The sequence below is a fragment of the Amphibalanus amphitrite genome, unplaced genomic scaffold, assembly GCF_019059575.1.
Source record: "Amphibalanus amphitrite isolate SeventyFive unplaced genomic scaffold, NRLGWU_Aamphi_draft 000035F_arrow, whole genome shotgun sequence".
Classification (NCBI taxonomy): domain Eukaryota; kingdom Metazoa; phylum Arthropoda; class Thecostraca; order Balanomorpha; family Balanidae; genus Amphibalanus; species Amphibalanus amphitrite.
In genome coordinates this window covers 621,289-634,923 of record NW_024881531.1, presented here as the reverse complement: position 1 = coordinate 634,923, position 13,635 = coordinate 621,289, and the positions used below count along the sequence as shown (strand labels likewise).

Genomic DNA, 13,635 nt, shown 5'->3' with positions numbered 1-13,635 from the left:
AGGAGCAAAGTGTCTGTTGATGATGGGATGAGCACCATCCTTCTGTAGCCCACCACTGTTCAAGGACGAGTCGATGTATCGCCCTTGATAGGTGTCATACAGACTTCTGGATAGCCTGCTGTCTCTACCGTCAACTCTGACGGTGGCCGTGAGGACCATCAAAATAAAAACCTGGAAACGAAACAAAAATATATCAGACAGAGGGTGCTTGCATTTGAAGCGCTGAGATCAACGGCGAAAGCGACTTTGATGCGTAATTTATTACAATAAATGATGAATAGCTCAAGCCAGTCTAGTTCATAATACCTACCGGCTTAATTATACGAAGCTCGAAGCCATTTTATTAAAAATGTCATGGAAGCCTGCCATCACGTCTTTTATTGGGAGCTTGTGTGAACAATCATACTTGCGATTATATATTCCGATATAAGAACTATATGAGATGCAGTTCGATAACTTACTTCCATGCTTGAAGCCGAAGTCCGCCGGCGAATGAGCTGCTTTTCTCCATGTAGCTCTGCTATTATATACTCCGCTCACTGCCTACTTGTCACGAGTCTTACAGCAAAAATGACCTTTCGCTTTGGCTTTGGGAGCACGATGCTTCTCGTCAACGTTAATGCATGCCGACCGTCGTTGTTTCCGTTTCCTCTATAGGTCGGTGATCGGTGACTGATCCCATCTCTGTGCAGACACCGGACACAGTCCACCAGTGTTCTGTACTCACATCGTGCAGTGGGTGACGTATAGGTAAGAGTTGTGTGACTTTTTATTTTTGGGTACAAGAAGTGCTTTTCTTGTGTTGGTGGAGCTGTCATGTCAAAGCATGGATCACCTTATATCATAATGTGGTTTTCATGACTATGTTTGCTATTGTGATGCTTGAATACCTTTGGTAACACAGCGATTTAAACTGTTCCGCCGGTCTTATGTACGAGTATGCTGCTTTATGCACTTCAATAGATGGGGGAGGACTGCAGATTCGATCCCCGCCGTGCCGGGTCGGTCGTTTACATCTCATTGATTGATCTAATAGGGTAGGGGAGTGGTCGCTGCTGAGTGTGTTTAAATAAAAGCGCCTTTGGGTTCTGTATTTTGCCCTCTCTGCCCTTCGCCGTTCTCTTTCCCTCATGGACCTCCCGTTTTCTCCCCCAATCCTTTCAACACACGAAGTTCTCAGACTTTTTCTTTCTTTCTCCTGTGTCTTTATTTCTGTTTTCCCTCCATGCTTTCTCTATTGCTCTTCCGCCCTTTAGTCCTCTGTCTCTATGCCCTATGTCCTCTGGTCCCCGGGTCCCCGCCTCTGACTGTGGGCTGAGGACAGCGGACAGACACGACGGCTCGATACCTCAGCTCCATCTCCGTTCTGGCTGTGACTCAGACAGCGCCGTCTGGCGGGACTGCCAGACATCGCGCGTAGGAAATCGGTACTGTCCGTCAGTGTAGGCTGGCCAATGTAAAAGACTCTGTGGCGAGTTCAAAGTTATTCGAGCATATACCATGTCTAAATATCCAAGTTACGTATTGCTGTTATATCTTCAATTACCTGAAGCATTTTAAAGTGAACTGCCGGTTACAAGTGTGCTTCACAAGCTCACAAGTTCACAAGTGTGCTTCAACCAAGTTATATTTTCCACAGCGGACGTATCTGTTGTCTTTCCCAACTCGTCGTTAAATGGGCATGGGTTACATCCCCTTTTCAATTAGTCAAAAGTGCATTGGGTCTTCTTTTTGACGTCTCTAAACGCTGGGTTCACCTTTCTTATTAATGGGATCCTCTAAATTATGAAAAGCAAATCCGCCACTCCAAATAATTTATCCAACGAAAACGTTTCTACAGCAGCAGTTTGAGCTAATCAGACAGCATTTAGCAGACATCACACTGCAGGACGTACTGACAGCTCCAGTCTCGTGTCCCAGCCGTCGAGCCACAGACGGCACGTGCCATACTCACCTCCGTCCTCAACCGTCGCAGCGGGGCTGATTATAATTAAACCCAGCCTCTGCGGGCGGCGTCTGGTCCGCGCTGCGAATTCCTCTCTCCGATAGATGGTCCAGCGGTGGACGGACAGTGGGCGCTGGCAGGTGACCAGGGAGCTGCTGCGACAGATCAACGGTGGACCTGGAAGGACGTCTGTGACGTCAACAGTGTGTGACGTCACATGCCACCGGCTGATGATCTGAGGCACGCTAGATTGGTCTTTGACTGAGGTGGACGTGTACTGTTTTGGTCATTATTGCGTTGTGTGATGCCCGGGGTGACTGATATTCCCTTTTACAGTCTGAGATGTTTGCTGGAGCTCGAGATGAATGAAAACTCTCTCATAGTTTGGGATGTTTGCCGGAGTGGTATCCAGTATTCCATTCGAAACGTCCGTCATCAGTGACGCTGACAGATGATGTCCATTAGGCCGTGGGAATAACAGCAGAGATTTGTCGATATTTTAGATACGCTAGACTTATTCGCTTACAGTCGTTCTTTCAGACATTTTTTCTGTGACCATTCGTCATCGCTTACAGCAGAAAAGGGATGCTTGTGTTGGATGCCACCACACATTGTGATCGAAAAGCCTGGCTGCGATGCTTTAATACAATGCTTTATAATGAATGGCCATTATAGTGAAAATTCAAAACTTCGTCTTATTATGCACTTAAGGTCACCGCTGAGCCGCATCCCGTAACTTTTAGGCGTTATTTTTAGTTCCCGAGTTTACTGTCGATAAAGTAACAGCTCACGCCATTCTCACCAGCTCTGGGCTCTCTCAGGGAAGCTGAGGGCCTACTGCGGGAAACCCCTCTTTTACGTAAGCATCAAACCACATCACAACTCTGTCCTGCCGCCGCGGTGTGGTGTGAGGCACGCACAGGCAATTTCTGGGCTCATGATTCCATCATTCTTGTTGCTTGGAAAGTAACCCAAACATCTTATGGGAATTTCACCGTTTTAAAGCCTTGCTATCTCATCCGTGTCACTTCTGCGTTTGTTTTCTTTGAAACTCTAGCTCTTTCGATTTAATAAGAGAAAAACCTGTAAGTTAGACATTGTAACGCTATGGGTGCCGGATGGAAACATCGGATTTATTGCACCACACAGGTACGGTCTGGGACCGGAGTGCGCCTTCGGGAAAGCCCGCCCGCCCTGCCACTTAAACGGTCACCCCGGAGTGGATGTAGTCTAGCCAAGGAGTTGCCCTCACCACCGGTTGTCTGGTGGGGGGTGGCCGGGGTGACCGTCAGCCTGGACAAGATAATGTGAGTGAGAATGCGGATTGGCTGGTCCTGAGAAAAACAATAACGGATTATTCACTTGTACGAACGAATCGCTGCCTCCCACATATCAAAGGCCTCCCACTTGTGAAGCAGTCGGTACATTGCAATATGTTGAGGAGGGTGTTGCATCCCTGCATGAACTCACCCTCGCCTCTGATCCGGCAGAGCTAAACAATTATGCCGCCGTATATCGATCGAGCAAAGCGCCACATGTCGGGCCGGCGAGCGAGCCCTTCCAGCAAGTGGCGATCGGCCCATGTGCGGCCGCGGGCGGACGATGACACGATGTAATCCGAATGCAGAGGGGTGGTGTTTCGAGCAGCGGCAGTTGCTGCCGAGAGACGAGCAGGGCTGCACTGTGAGTCGCTCTGGGTGTGAAGTGGGGTCGGTCGGACGTGAGAGGGGAGTGGTGAAGTGAGCGTTGGTGAGGCGGTTAGACTTGTGTTGTCGTGAAGGATTGAATAAGACTGAGAGTTCCACGTATGTCGTGTGTGCGGTGATGTATGCAAACGTGCTGCGAAGCGTGCATATTTGATGTTCATTTGGCTTTATACGTAGAAGGCTTTCTAGCACAAAGCTTGTAAACAGCCACTTCATAAGAAAAAATTTGAACGAAGACGTCTGTTAATCCCTGCAATGCGGAACACACAGCGTTAACTTTAAGTATTTATCGTGCACTTCAATTTCATTTTAATTATACACTTTGCTTATGTAACACAAACCTTGTTATACGCGTAAGAAATACACTTTTGCTGATACGTTTTACAAGAAAGATGGTCATGCATGCATGCCTACATGCGTTCGCACCGTTGTGACCATTTATGCTGGTTCCTGAGCTGCGACAACCAGCGTCTGAAGTGAGTGGTCAGAAGCCGTCGGTTTGAGGCACCTGAAACGACTCCTACACAGAATTCATGCCACTTCGATACAGCTGGGCGGATGACCACCAGATGAGCACGTGAGTATCAGACGTCTGTTTGGCCGATACGGACGTTAGTTTAGCAGTGGGAGAGGTTGTATTGAATGAGAGTGATAATTGTATGCGCTGTATAGTTGCATTGCATAGTAACAATAACTGATTTCCACTTGCAGAGACATGGATTGCTTAGCAGCATATGTTACAACATTTTCAGTCCAAGCTCCTTTTAGCCTATATTTTCTACGAACACCGAGATATCAGTTACAAGTGCCTTCTGTATCAGTACTATGAAAAGCTTGAGCTATTGCGTTACTGATGACCTTTTAGATGCATTCGTATTGGCACCATTACCTATACCTATAGGTATATGGATGTGAAGCTCGAGCTGTGTCTGAATAGATTAACATATAGGTATTACACTTCTATCCGACACCGTTAATTTATACGGTGGCGTCTAGGCTCTTTGATCTTAGCGACATTCAGTTTTAGTGGTACACTCGTGGGCAGATTGATGTTCTACAACTCTTTATTCACCGGGTTCCTATGGCTCAGCATTGGCAGCAGCCGCCTGGTACCGATAGACTGTGCCGCTTCACTTACTTGTCAAGCGGCACAGCCTACCCACACCGTATGACACCGGTCTGGGTCGGTGGCTGGAAGGCGATGTGGGCCGCCTGTGACGTCAGCGCAGCGGTGAGGGCCGAGCCCGGAGGCATGGCTCGGGTCGGCGCGGCGCGGCGGCTGGCGAGGGCTGGGGAGGGCGGCGGGGTGGGAGCATGGACCATCGCGCGGCTGAGCGAGTGTAGTTAACTTTCGCGTCTCAAGGCTCCAAGTATTCTACCTAACAATTGCTCTAAAGCATTTGTTAAAATATCCTATGCTCAAGACAGCGCTTATCATCATACTTGCCATGTGCATTGCGACACACTTTAACGAAGCATTGGGACAGCCGATAAAATTTATATCACACGTGCATCGAGTTGCGGAGCTGCATTGTTTATAACAGATAAGTATTAAGGCCTTGATTGAGCTCATTGGTCTCTATTATTTTGCACAGCAATCGTCCAGAGGCGTGGGAACTGCAGTTTTTGGATAGCGCGGCAGCCAACGCCCGAACTTTAAGCGAATCTCACTGTTCCTCTAATGTGTGATCGCAGCCACCAATAGCAAACCGGTCTAACTAGGAGCAAATAATTCGCGCACCTGGGACGGTTCGAACCGGGCTTCTCCAACCGGTCACCCTACGACTCTAGCGTGCATCCACTGAGCTACCGAGACCAGCGACCACCCCGCCGCGGTCAAACGGGATCAAATGTCACAAAACTGTCATTGGCGGTCAGCGGGTGAATGTCATTTTGTTTTGTGCCGCTGGGGACCATTCTCGTTAGCTCAGTGGATGAACGTTCGTATCGTAAGCTGACCGGTGGGGAAGCCCGGTTCGAACCCTCCTGAGCGTCCGCCTTTTTGGCTCCTAGTTGGAACGGTTTGCTATTGGCGGCTGCGACCACATATTAGAGCAACAGTAATAATCGCTTTAAATTGGGGCGTTGGCTGCCGCACTATACCCATAACCCCTAGTTTCCACGTCTCTAGACGATTGCCGTGCGAAACAATAGACACCAATCTGCTCAATTAAGGCCTCAATACTAATATGTTATACAAAATATAGCTCCGCACCTCGATGCACGTGTGACATAAGTTCTATCGGCTGTCCCATTGCCATGCTTAAGTGCGTCGTAATACGCATAGTCGCATAGCAAGTAAATGATAGGCGCTGTCTTGGGCATAGGAAATTTTAACAAATGCTTTAGCGCAATTGATAGGTAGAATAATTGGCAAATGGAGACGCGAAAGTTAACTACGCTCGCCAAGCCGCGCGATGGTCCATGCTTCCATCCCGCCTCACTCCCCAGCCCTCGCCAGCCGCCGCGCCGCGCCGACCCGAGCCATGCCTCCGGGCTCGGCCCTCACCGCTGCGCTGACGTCACAGGCGGCCCACATCACCTTCCAGACACCGACCCAGACCGGTGTCATACGGTGTGGGTAGGCTGTGCCGCTTGACAAGTAAGTGAAGCGGCACAGTCTACCGGTACCAGGCGGCTGCTGCCAATGCTGAGCCATAGGAACCCGGTGGATAAAGAGTTGTAGAACATCAATCTGCCCACGAGTGTACGAAGTACGTACAGTTCGATGGAATTCACAAGGGAGGCACTTTCGTGGGTATGCATGTTTGTATATGCAGATCGTGGTAAGACGATCCATACGAAAATGGCTATAATTATTGGCTCCCAATTCAAGTGAAATGAAGGTGGTGGATACAATATGACACACATTACACACACGTCACACCTACACGTAAGGTGGTCACTTAACACATCGTTCCTAATAGCAGAGTTTCATGTAGGTAGTTGTATCAAAGCACTGATCTTATGGTATGAAATATGAATACCTGTCCTGGAAAGTTATATGCCTGTCTCACGGGGCGGGCTCAATTGCGAGACGGTGTAACAAGCGGTGGGTGTCTCAGTCCAAAGTCTTCCCTTTGTCACTTTATTATCACATGGCCATGAGAAAGTCTTGTTAGACCGAAAAGAATGTCCCACCCACTAAAGCGGAAAGCTACAGTCATATATTATGTGCTTGCCGATATAAAAAGCCCTGCCCCTAACATTTTCCAAATTAACTGTCAGATATTCCTAAAGTAAAGTGTAATGGCCGAAGCGATTTTTGGGTGAATATGAATTAGATATATGCCCATCTACCCATAGATATCCTAAATGTGTGAGATAGTTAGGAACACCGGTCATACCACACCGGCCATGGATAACCATCGTGGTCGATTTAAAGCCATTCGATCTGGGACGTGCCAGCCGGACTCCCCAGCGGTCCCTGCCTCCTGGCATCAGTCCCATCCCAGCACCGTTCTGCAGAGCCGTCAGATCGCCGCCAGACGAGCTGACAGATGCGCCGCTATCGTCCCACCTGCGTCACGCCGGCGCTCACCGGAGATGCGCCGAGCTGGTGCCCGTCGCCGGGGATGCGCCGAGCTGGTGTCCGTCCGGCCGGCCGGCCGTTTGGAGTGGAGTGAGCCGCTGCGCAGACGTCGCTCATGACGCAAAGCGTGTCGTGATGCAATGGGGGCCGTACAAAAATATCCCTAATTTGGCCTGACGCGCATGTGTAGATAAAGAGAGCATTTGCGGCTTTCAGAGGCACGTTTTTAATAACTCGCATGCCAAAAGAACAGGTGAGGCGTAGGAGTTTTGCGCACAAACTGTGTCTTTGAAACGTTGAACGGCATTCTGTCAGAGTTGGTGTCGCGGCGCCGACGGCAGCGACGGCTGGGCCACCGAAATAACTCGGCTCCGTCGCCGACTTCGACGAGCGCTGACCCGAGTTGACGCGCGCCGCTACCGGCCAGTCTGGGCGCCGCGGCCGACGAGCCAGCGTCGGTGGCGACGGAACAGCGCGCGCGCGTCGAGTGCCGGTCGGGAGGTGTGCCGCCGGTCCGGTCGGTAGTGCGGGAGAGAGCGCCGTCGGATCGGTGACAGGCGGTGTCGGCAGAGCGGGCGGGCTGAAGCGCTCGGGTGAGAGAGTGGGTGTGAGTGGGAGCGATGGCTCTGGCGGCATGGCGCGGCGCCGCGCGGGCGTGAGGCCCGTTCGGGAAGCGGTGCCGGGTGGTGGCAGCCCGGTGACGCCGCCACCGCCACCGCGCGCCGCCGCCGTGCCCTGGTGGCTCGCTGCCATCCGGCGTGTCAGAGGCCGCGCAGAGTACACACGGCGTCCGATGAATAGCGACAGAGCCGCCGGCCGGGGGGAGCGGCACTCCCCGGAGGTTGCCGAGCGGGCGGCCGCCGCCAGCGGCCTGGCGCTCCCGCCGGTCGTCGGTGACGACAAGCCGAAGATTTTCTTCATCAGCGACTCTCCGGACCGGAGTGAATCGTCCTCGGTGTGTGAGAGTGACCGCGAGCGGCGGGACCGGGGCGCGCGGCCGGCCGCGAGCAGGTCGGACAGCGCCGACTCGTCGCCGGAGGAGGACAAACATTCCAGTGCCGCCAGTCCTGCCGCCGGTCTGACAAGCCTGGTGGTTCCCTCGAGCAAAATCCCACCATCCACGTCAGCCGCATTACCTGGATCCGTTGTTGAAATTAACGTCGGATCACAATCATCAGCTTCAAACACGACTTCACATAATGAAGACCATCCGTCTCCCAGTTCTGACCTATCGTCGCCCACTGAGCCACCATCAATATCACTAGAAAACCCTTCATCATCTGCCACAAACTCACCATCATCTACCGCTGACCCTTCCTCGCCCACGTCCGACCATTGCTCTTCTTCTCCTCCCATTCCCATTGTCACCGTCACCTCCGACCGTAACGTTGTGCGACGCATTAATTCCTTCTCCCGGTTCACCGTACAGCCGGTTTCGGGACTGGAGACGCCGCCTCTGGTGAGGTCCCCGAGTGCGAGCAGTGAGGACAGAGGCTCAGCAGGTGGCACCTCAGGCTCAGTTAGCACTGGTGATGGAGATGGTAGTGGTGGAGTTGCTACCGGTGGCAGTGGTGGCAGCGGTGGGAGAGGAGTTAGTGGCACCAGTGGAGGAAATGCTAGTAGTTGTGTGGACGGTGCAGCGGCCTCTGGCCTCCAAGCAGCAGCGACTGACCCGGTGCCACGGGCCCGAGCCCACACCCTGCCCGGCTCGATACCCGGCTCTGCGGCCGGCTCCAGAGCGGGCTCAAAACCCAGCTCCAGGGCAGGCTCGAAGCCCGGCTCCAAGGAGAACATCACCGTGCCGGACTCGGTCAGTCCGCGGCTGCGGCGGCCGGCCAGTGACATCCCCACCGGCTCGGCTGCGCGGAAGGCGTCCACGGCCGGCCGGCCGGGGTCCGAGGACGGCCTGCTGCACGGCCTGCAGCGGCCTCTGCTGGCTGTGCCGACCATCCTGCGGCGCGCCTCGGCCTCCCAGCTGCACGACATGGAGCGAGGCGGAGCGGCGGGGATGCCGAGGAGGCGCAGCTTCAACCAGTGGCTGCACTCCCACATGCACCACAACCATCACGGGTAGGTGGAGACTGGAGAGTCCTACACCAGCCACAACCACGGGTAGAAGAGTCCTACACCAACCACCACCACGGATAGGCGAGGTGTCCTACACCACAATCACCACGGGTAGGCGAGGTGTTCTACATCACAATCACCACGGGTAGGTGAGGTGTCCTACACCACCACAAGCACCACGGGTAGGTGAGGTGTCCATCATCACCACATGACCACCAAGGGTAGTTGATCAATAACATATATTACGTTATGAACCATCATAATCGCCACGAGTATTTAGGTGGCACTCTGTGCCTCGATTTGGAACTGATGAACAAATAGGTATTCACTTAATCGAAACGCATTCATTTTTATCATGTTTTATTTTTTCATTTTTAAAACAAAAAATTATGAAAGTAAAATCGCTGGTTGAATTCTAATTCGTGTAACAAAATTAGCTTTATGGTATTCGCGGTATTTTCCTCGATGCAGCCACAGTTAAGAGCCCAGATGTTTATTAAAGGGACAGTATCACCATTTTGATGAAATTTGTCATTCCATAGGCCCCACCTTTCTGGTCCAGGAACTGAAGACCGATCCTCGAAGCTCCACACCGTTATCCCGCTATCGCCGCTCAAAGTACGAAAGGTGTACTACACTTTGAATCGTGCTTCACTATCTTCACTGTTTAAGTGTTTGCGCCGTTTTGAATTGACCGCCAGTAATAAAACTTTTACCCTGGTCATTTCATCAAATTTCATAAAGCCAAAACGTTTTTCGCACTTATTCATCACCGTTAAATTCATTAAATAGTCGTAGGCAATTTCCGCTGTTTCCTTCGGATTCTAGCGGCTCAACAAAGGAATTCCTCCAGCTTGAATCACAATCTCCCTCCAATGTATGACGTATATGTATGACGTCATCTGATCAGTCTCGATCTCAACGACAACTCAATCAGAAGAGCGGCCGCGTAAGCGTAGCGTCAATAATGTATTATCTGCGCCAGTTCTGTAGTAATTTCGCAGGCTTCCAAAGTGGCGGCCATGCTTGTAGTGGTGGTTCGCTCATGAAAATGACTCGCTCATGAAAAAATATTTTTCACCGAGTTCGGTCCTCAAACTATGTTTTTCTGATTCAGAAAAATAAGAAATGCTAGTAAAAAAAAAATCAGCTCCATACATTGATTTTTTTTCGATGATACTGTCCCTTTAATGTATGTTCCATTGCAGCCGCTTCATTACGAGCTGTGTTCCGACGGTACCAGCGTTCTACGAAATGTCTTGTTCAGAAAACACCTGCCTTTCAACTATCAGGAAAACGTGAACAAAAACCAGGAATTGAGCAAAATATCAAATTATGTTCCAAGAAATTACCAGATCTTCCGTCACCTTTTCCATTAAAAGATGCCGTTTGGCTCAATCAATCTCAATCAAAGTGTCGTGTGTAGTTTCACATCGCTTTATGCCATTTAAAAGCGACAGCGAGGTGCGACCGTTTATTTAGCCCATTGGAGTTGACTTGTAACGAGAGAGGTAAATGATCAATACTGGATCCGGGATAAACAGTAATCGGAGACAGAAGTGCCAGGCGAAAGCCATTGGGGCATCGCTTTCCTCGAAAAGCGTTAGATCAATGCGGCTTAGATCAATACGCTGGATGTCAGGTGACAGCCATGTCATTCGATGCTACAGCATGGACAGGACGGGTGAATACTTACTTACCTATATCATATTGGCAGACAGTGAGGCAAATACATAAATGGAATAGAAGTTAGAACAGCATCTTGGCTTGATGGAGATTGGAGAAGCTTTAGAGTGGTGCCTAGCACAGCAATATTATGCAATATGGGAGAGGGAGCGGAGGTCGTATGTCCATCAGCTCTGGTCGTTATGGATCTGACTACGCTAGCCGTGAATGATTGGCTCATTTCGTTAAGCCTAACTCATCTAATTAGCCACACCGAATGGACTAATGGTCGTTATGGACTGAAGTCTAAGCGTTCCATTTGAATAGGGTGGCACCGCCGTTTCATAAGCCGCTCCAGCATTTACATAGGTAGGTATGGTGAGCGCAACCTCGTTTAGCCATAGCTGCAGCTATAATTTTCACGTGGTTTTCAGGTGATAAGTTTAGATAACAAACTACAGTTTTTTGCAAAGATTGCCTCCACTATCAACCATCGTCTAAAAAAATATGCACATAGGGTCTCGAAATTTGTAATGGAATGTAAATGCGTGCCTCATGCATCTTAAAAAATAATAGTCGCATTGTATGACTTGCGAGTGAATTTATTATCCACATTAAACCATCGCCAAGGTAGATATGAACATATAGGTGAATGTGGATAAATAATGAATTGGACCAATTGATCTATGGCCTATGACGACCTTGGTGTAGCATACCCTAAGTCAGATTGATTTGTCGAGATGTGTCTGTGCCTTATTTTATGGGAGGGGTGAAATATGAGGATAAGATACCGATATGCCACAAATATCGTCTATATTTACATAGAATGATATTTGCACTCGCACAAGCTAATTTATCGATATATCTATGTACATTGAGCCTTGAGGCATCAAAGCAACCTCGGCCGTGCGCTATCAAAGAAACCATAATCATTAATCAATTAACCGATGATTTTTTCTCAACCTGTGGCCGTGATTGGGCGCCTTCATTGAATTTCCACGTTTGCTTTATCTCAGCCGATCAGCCCAGCAGTTTTCTCAATTTTAACCGTTGCAGTCATATTCCAGCAACGTATACCACCGTCACTGCCCGTTGATTATTTTTGGCGCGACGTGCAGGACCCTTGGCGGGCTTTTGAGCTGGAGCTGGGCCAGCCGGGCCCCACTCCATATACCGTGGTCCCACTAATCACGCGGCGCTTTGACACACCTCCGGATGGCTCGGATGTTGGACGTCAATAGACGCGCAGATGAATGGTCGGATACCGACGCCAAATCCGCAACTACAGGGTGTTTCACAATAAATGTTACTTTTGATAAGCTTTTAAAATGACCTCAACTATTCGTATGCCCATAAATTCTATATTCATTTTGTTGCAAATTCTTTCGGGTTTTTTATCCTTACAAAAACTATGACGAATCATCAAGTGCATTCTTTATGTACGTGCAATGTCCACGCCATCAAAACGGTTCAATTCGCTGTTAAGCTTCAGGGTCCTTCACAATGAATGTTGCTTTTCAAACGACGATGTTTCAGTGACATGTATTACATATGGCTCATTAGTATTACCACATGAGACAGCAGAACAGTAGGACTGATGAACATATAACTTTCAGTTCAGCACCCTTCACGGGTTATCCACTATGCCACCCTTCCGTCTGACTTTTTCAACCAGATTTTCTGGGATCGCCGTCCGGCCAGGAGGCGGGGCTGGTCTCGTGTTTCCAGTCTTCTGGAACCTTTCTACCACCCGTTTGAAAGACATTTTTGACGGAATATCCTTCCTCCTTTTAAAATGGCTACCGAAACTCCGTCGCACTGCAGTCAGACTCCGCAAAGCGCCGTAATGCATGACCATTGACCACCCATACCGCCTCATCATCTGTACACGGCGAATTGACCCGTTTTGACGGTGTTGGCATTGCACGTCCATACAGATGGAACCGTTGACGGTTTGTAAAAAAAAAATGTAAGGACTAAAAACCGCAACAAATTTGCAGCAAAATGCATATAAAATTTACGCGCTTACGAACAAGTAAGATCTTCATTTAAGCTATTCAAAAGTAACATTTATTGTGAAACACCCTGTAGGAACGATTACGCAATCTGTAGCTAGTTACCAACATATATTGAGGTTTTGCCTAATAGCGTTTAGAATCAACAGTTATTACATTTAGCCCTTGCACTTATAACGGGGCAGAGAGGGCGAACGGGTCTCTCGGGTTTTCACAAATAACCCGCGTAAAAGCAATGGATCGCGACGAAACTATGAGTACCATAGAGCCCACCAAGCATACTTTTTACGAGTTATAAGCATTACTTTAAAAAATGCAAGCTTATCTTTGCTACCAACCGTTAGTGTGGATGCCTATTGCCTATCCCGCTGGCTATTTCGCTATTCGATCGCCCATTTATGGCTCATCCGGACGGGCCGGACGGAAGCACACGTTCCGAAGTAAACAGACAGGAGCTGGAGTCAGGTCTGGCGCACCGACTGTTCCGCTGCCCTTGCCAATGTGGGGCACGGCCAGGGTCATTGTGTCACTGTGATCTGTCCACCATGAGAGGACAGTAGGCTGATGGCCAGAGGCGGAGACAGAATTAATCAATTGAGACATCAGGTGCGCTGATTTACCTATTCAAAAATATGAAAGCGGGTAAATTGAACAAGCAATAACAAAGCTACCACTACCAATTTTCCAAATCGCTGGTCGTTTTTT

The 13,635-nt window shown here is 49.6% G+C and overlaps 1 protein-coding gene across 1 annotated transcript in view; it reads left to right on the top strand.

Moving 5' to 3' along the window:
* Positions 1–3,509: 3,509 nt before the first annotated feature.
* Positions 3,510–13,635, top strand: part of LOC122370934 (kinase D-interacting substrate of 220 kDa-like) — a 93,947-nt gene continuing 83,821 nt past the window's right edge. Inside the window, exon 1 of the mRNA XM_043346912.1 lies at positions 3,510–4,228. Coding sequence (XP_043202847.1) covers positions 4,185–4,228 — 44 coding nt within the window. The 5' untranslated portion in view covers positions 3,510–4,184. The remainder of the gene's footprint in view (positions 4,229–13,635) is intronic.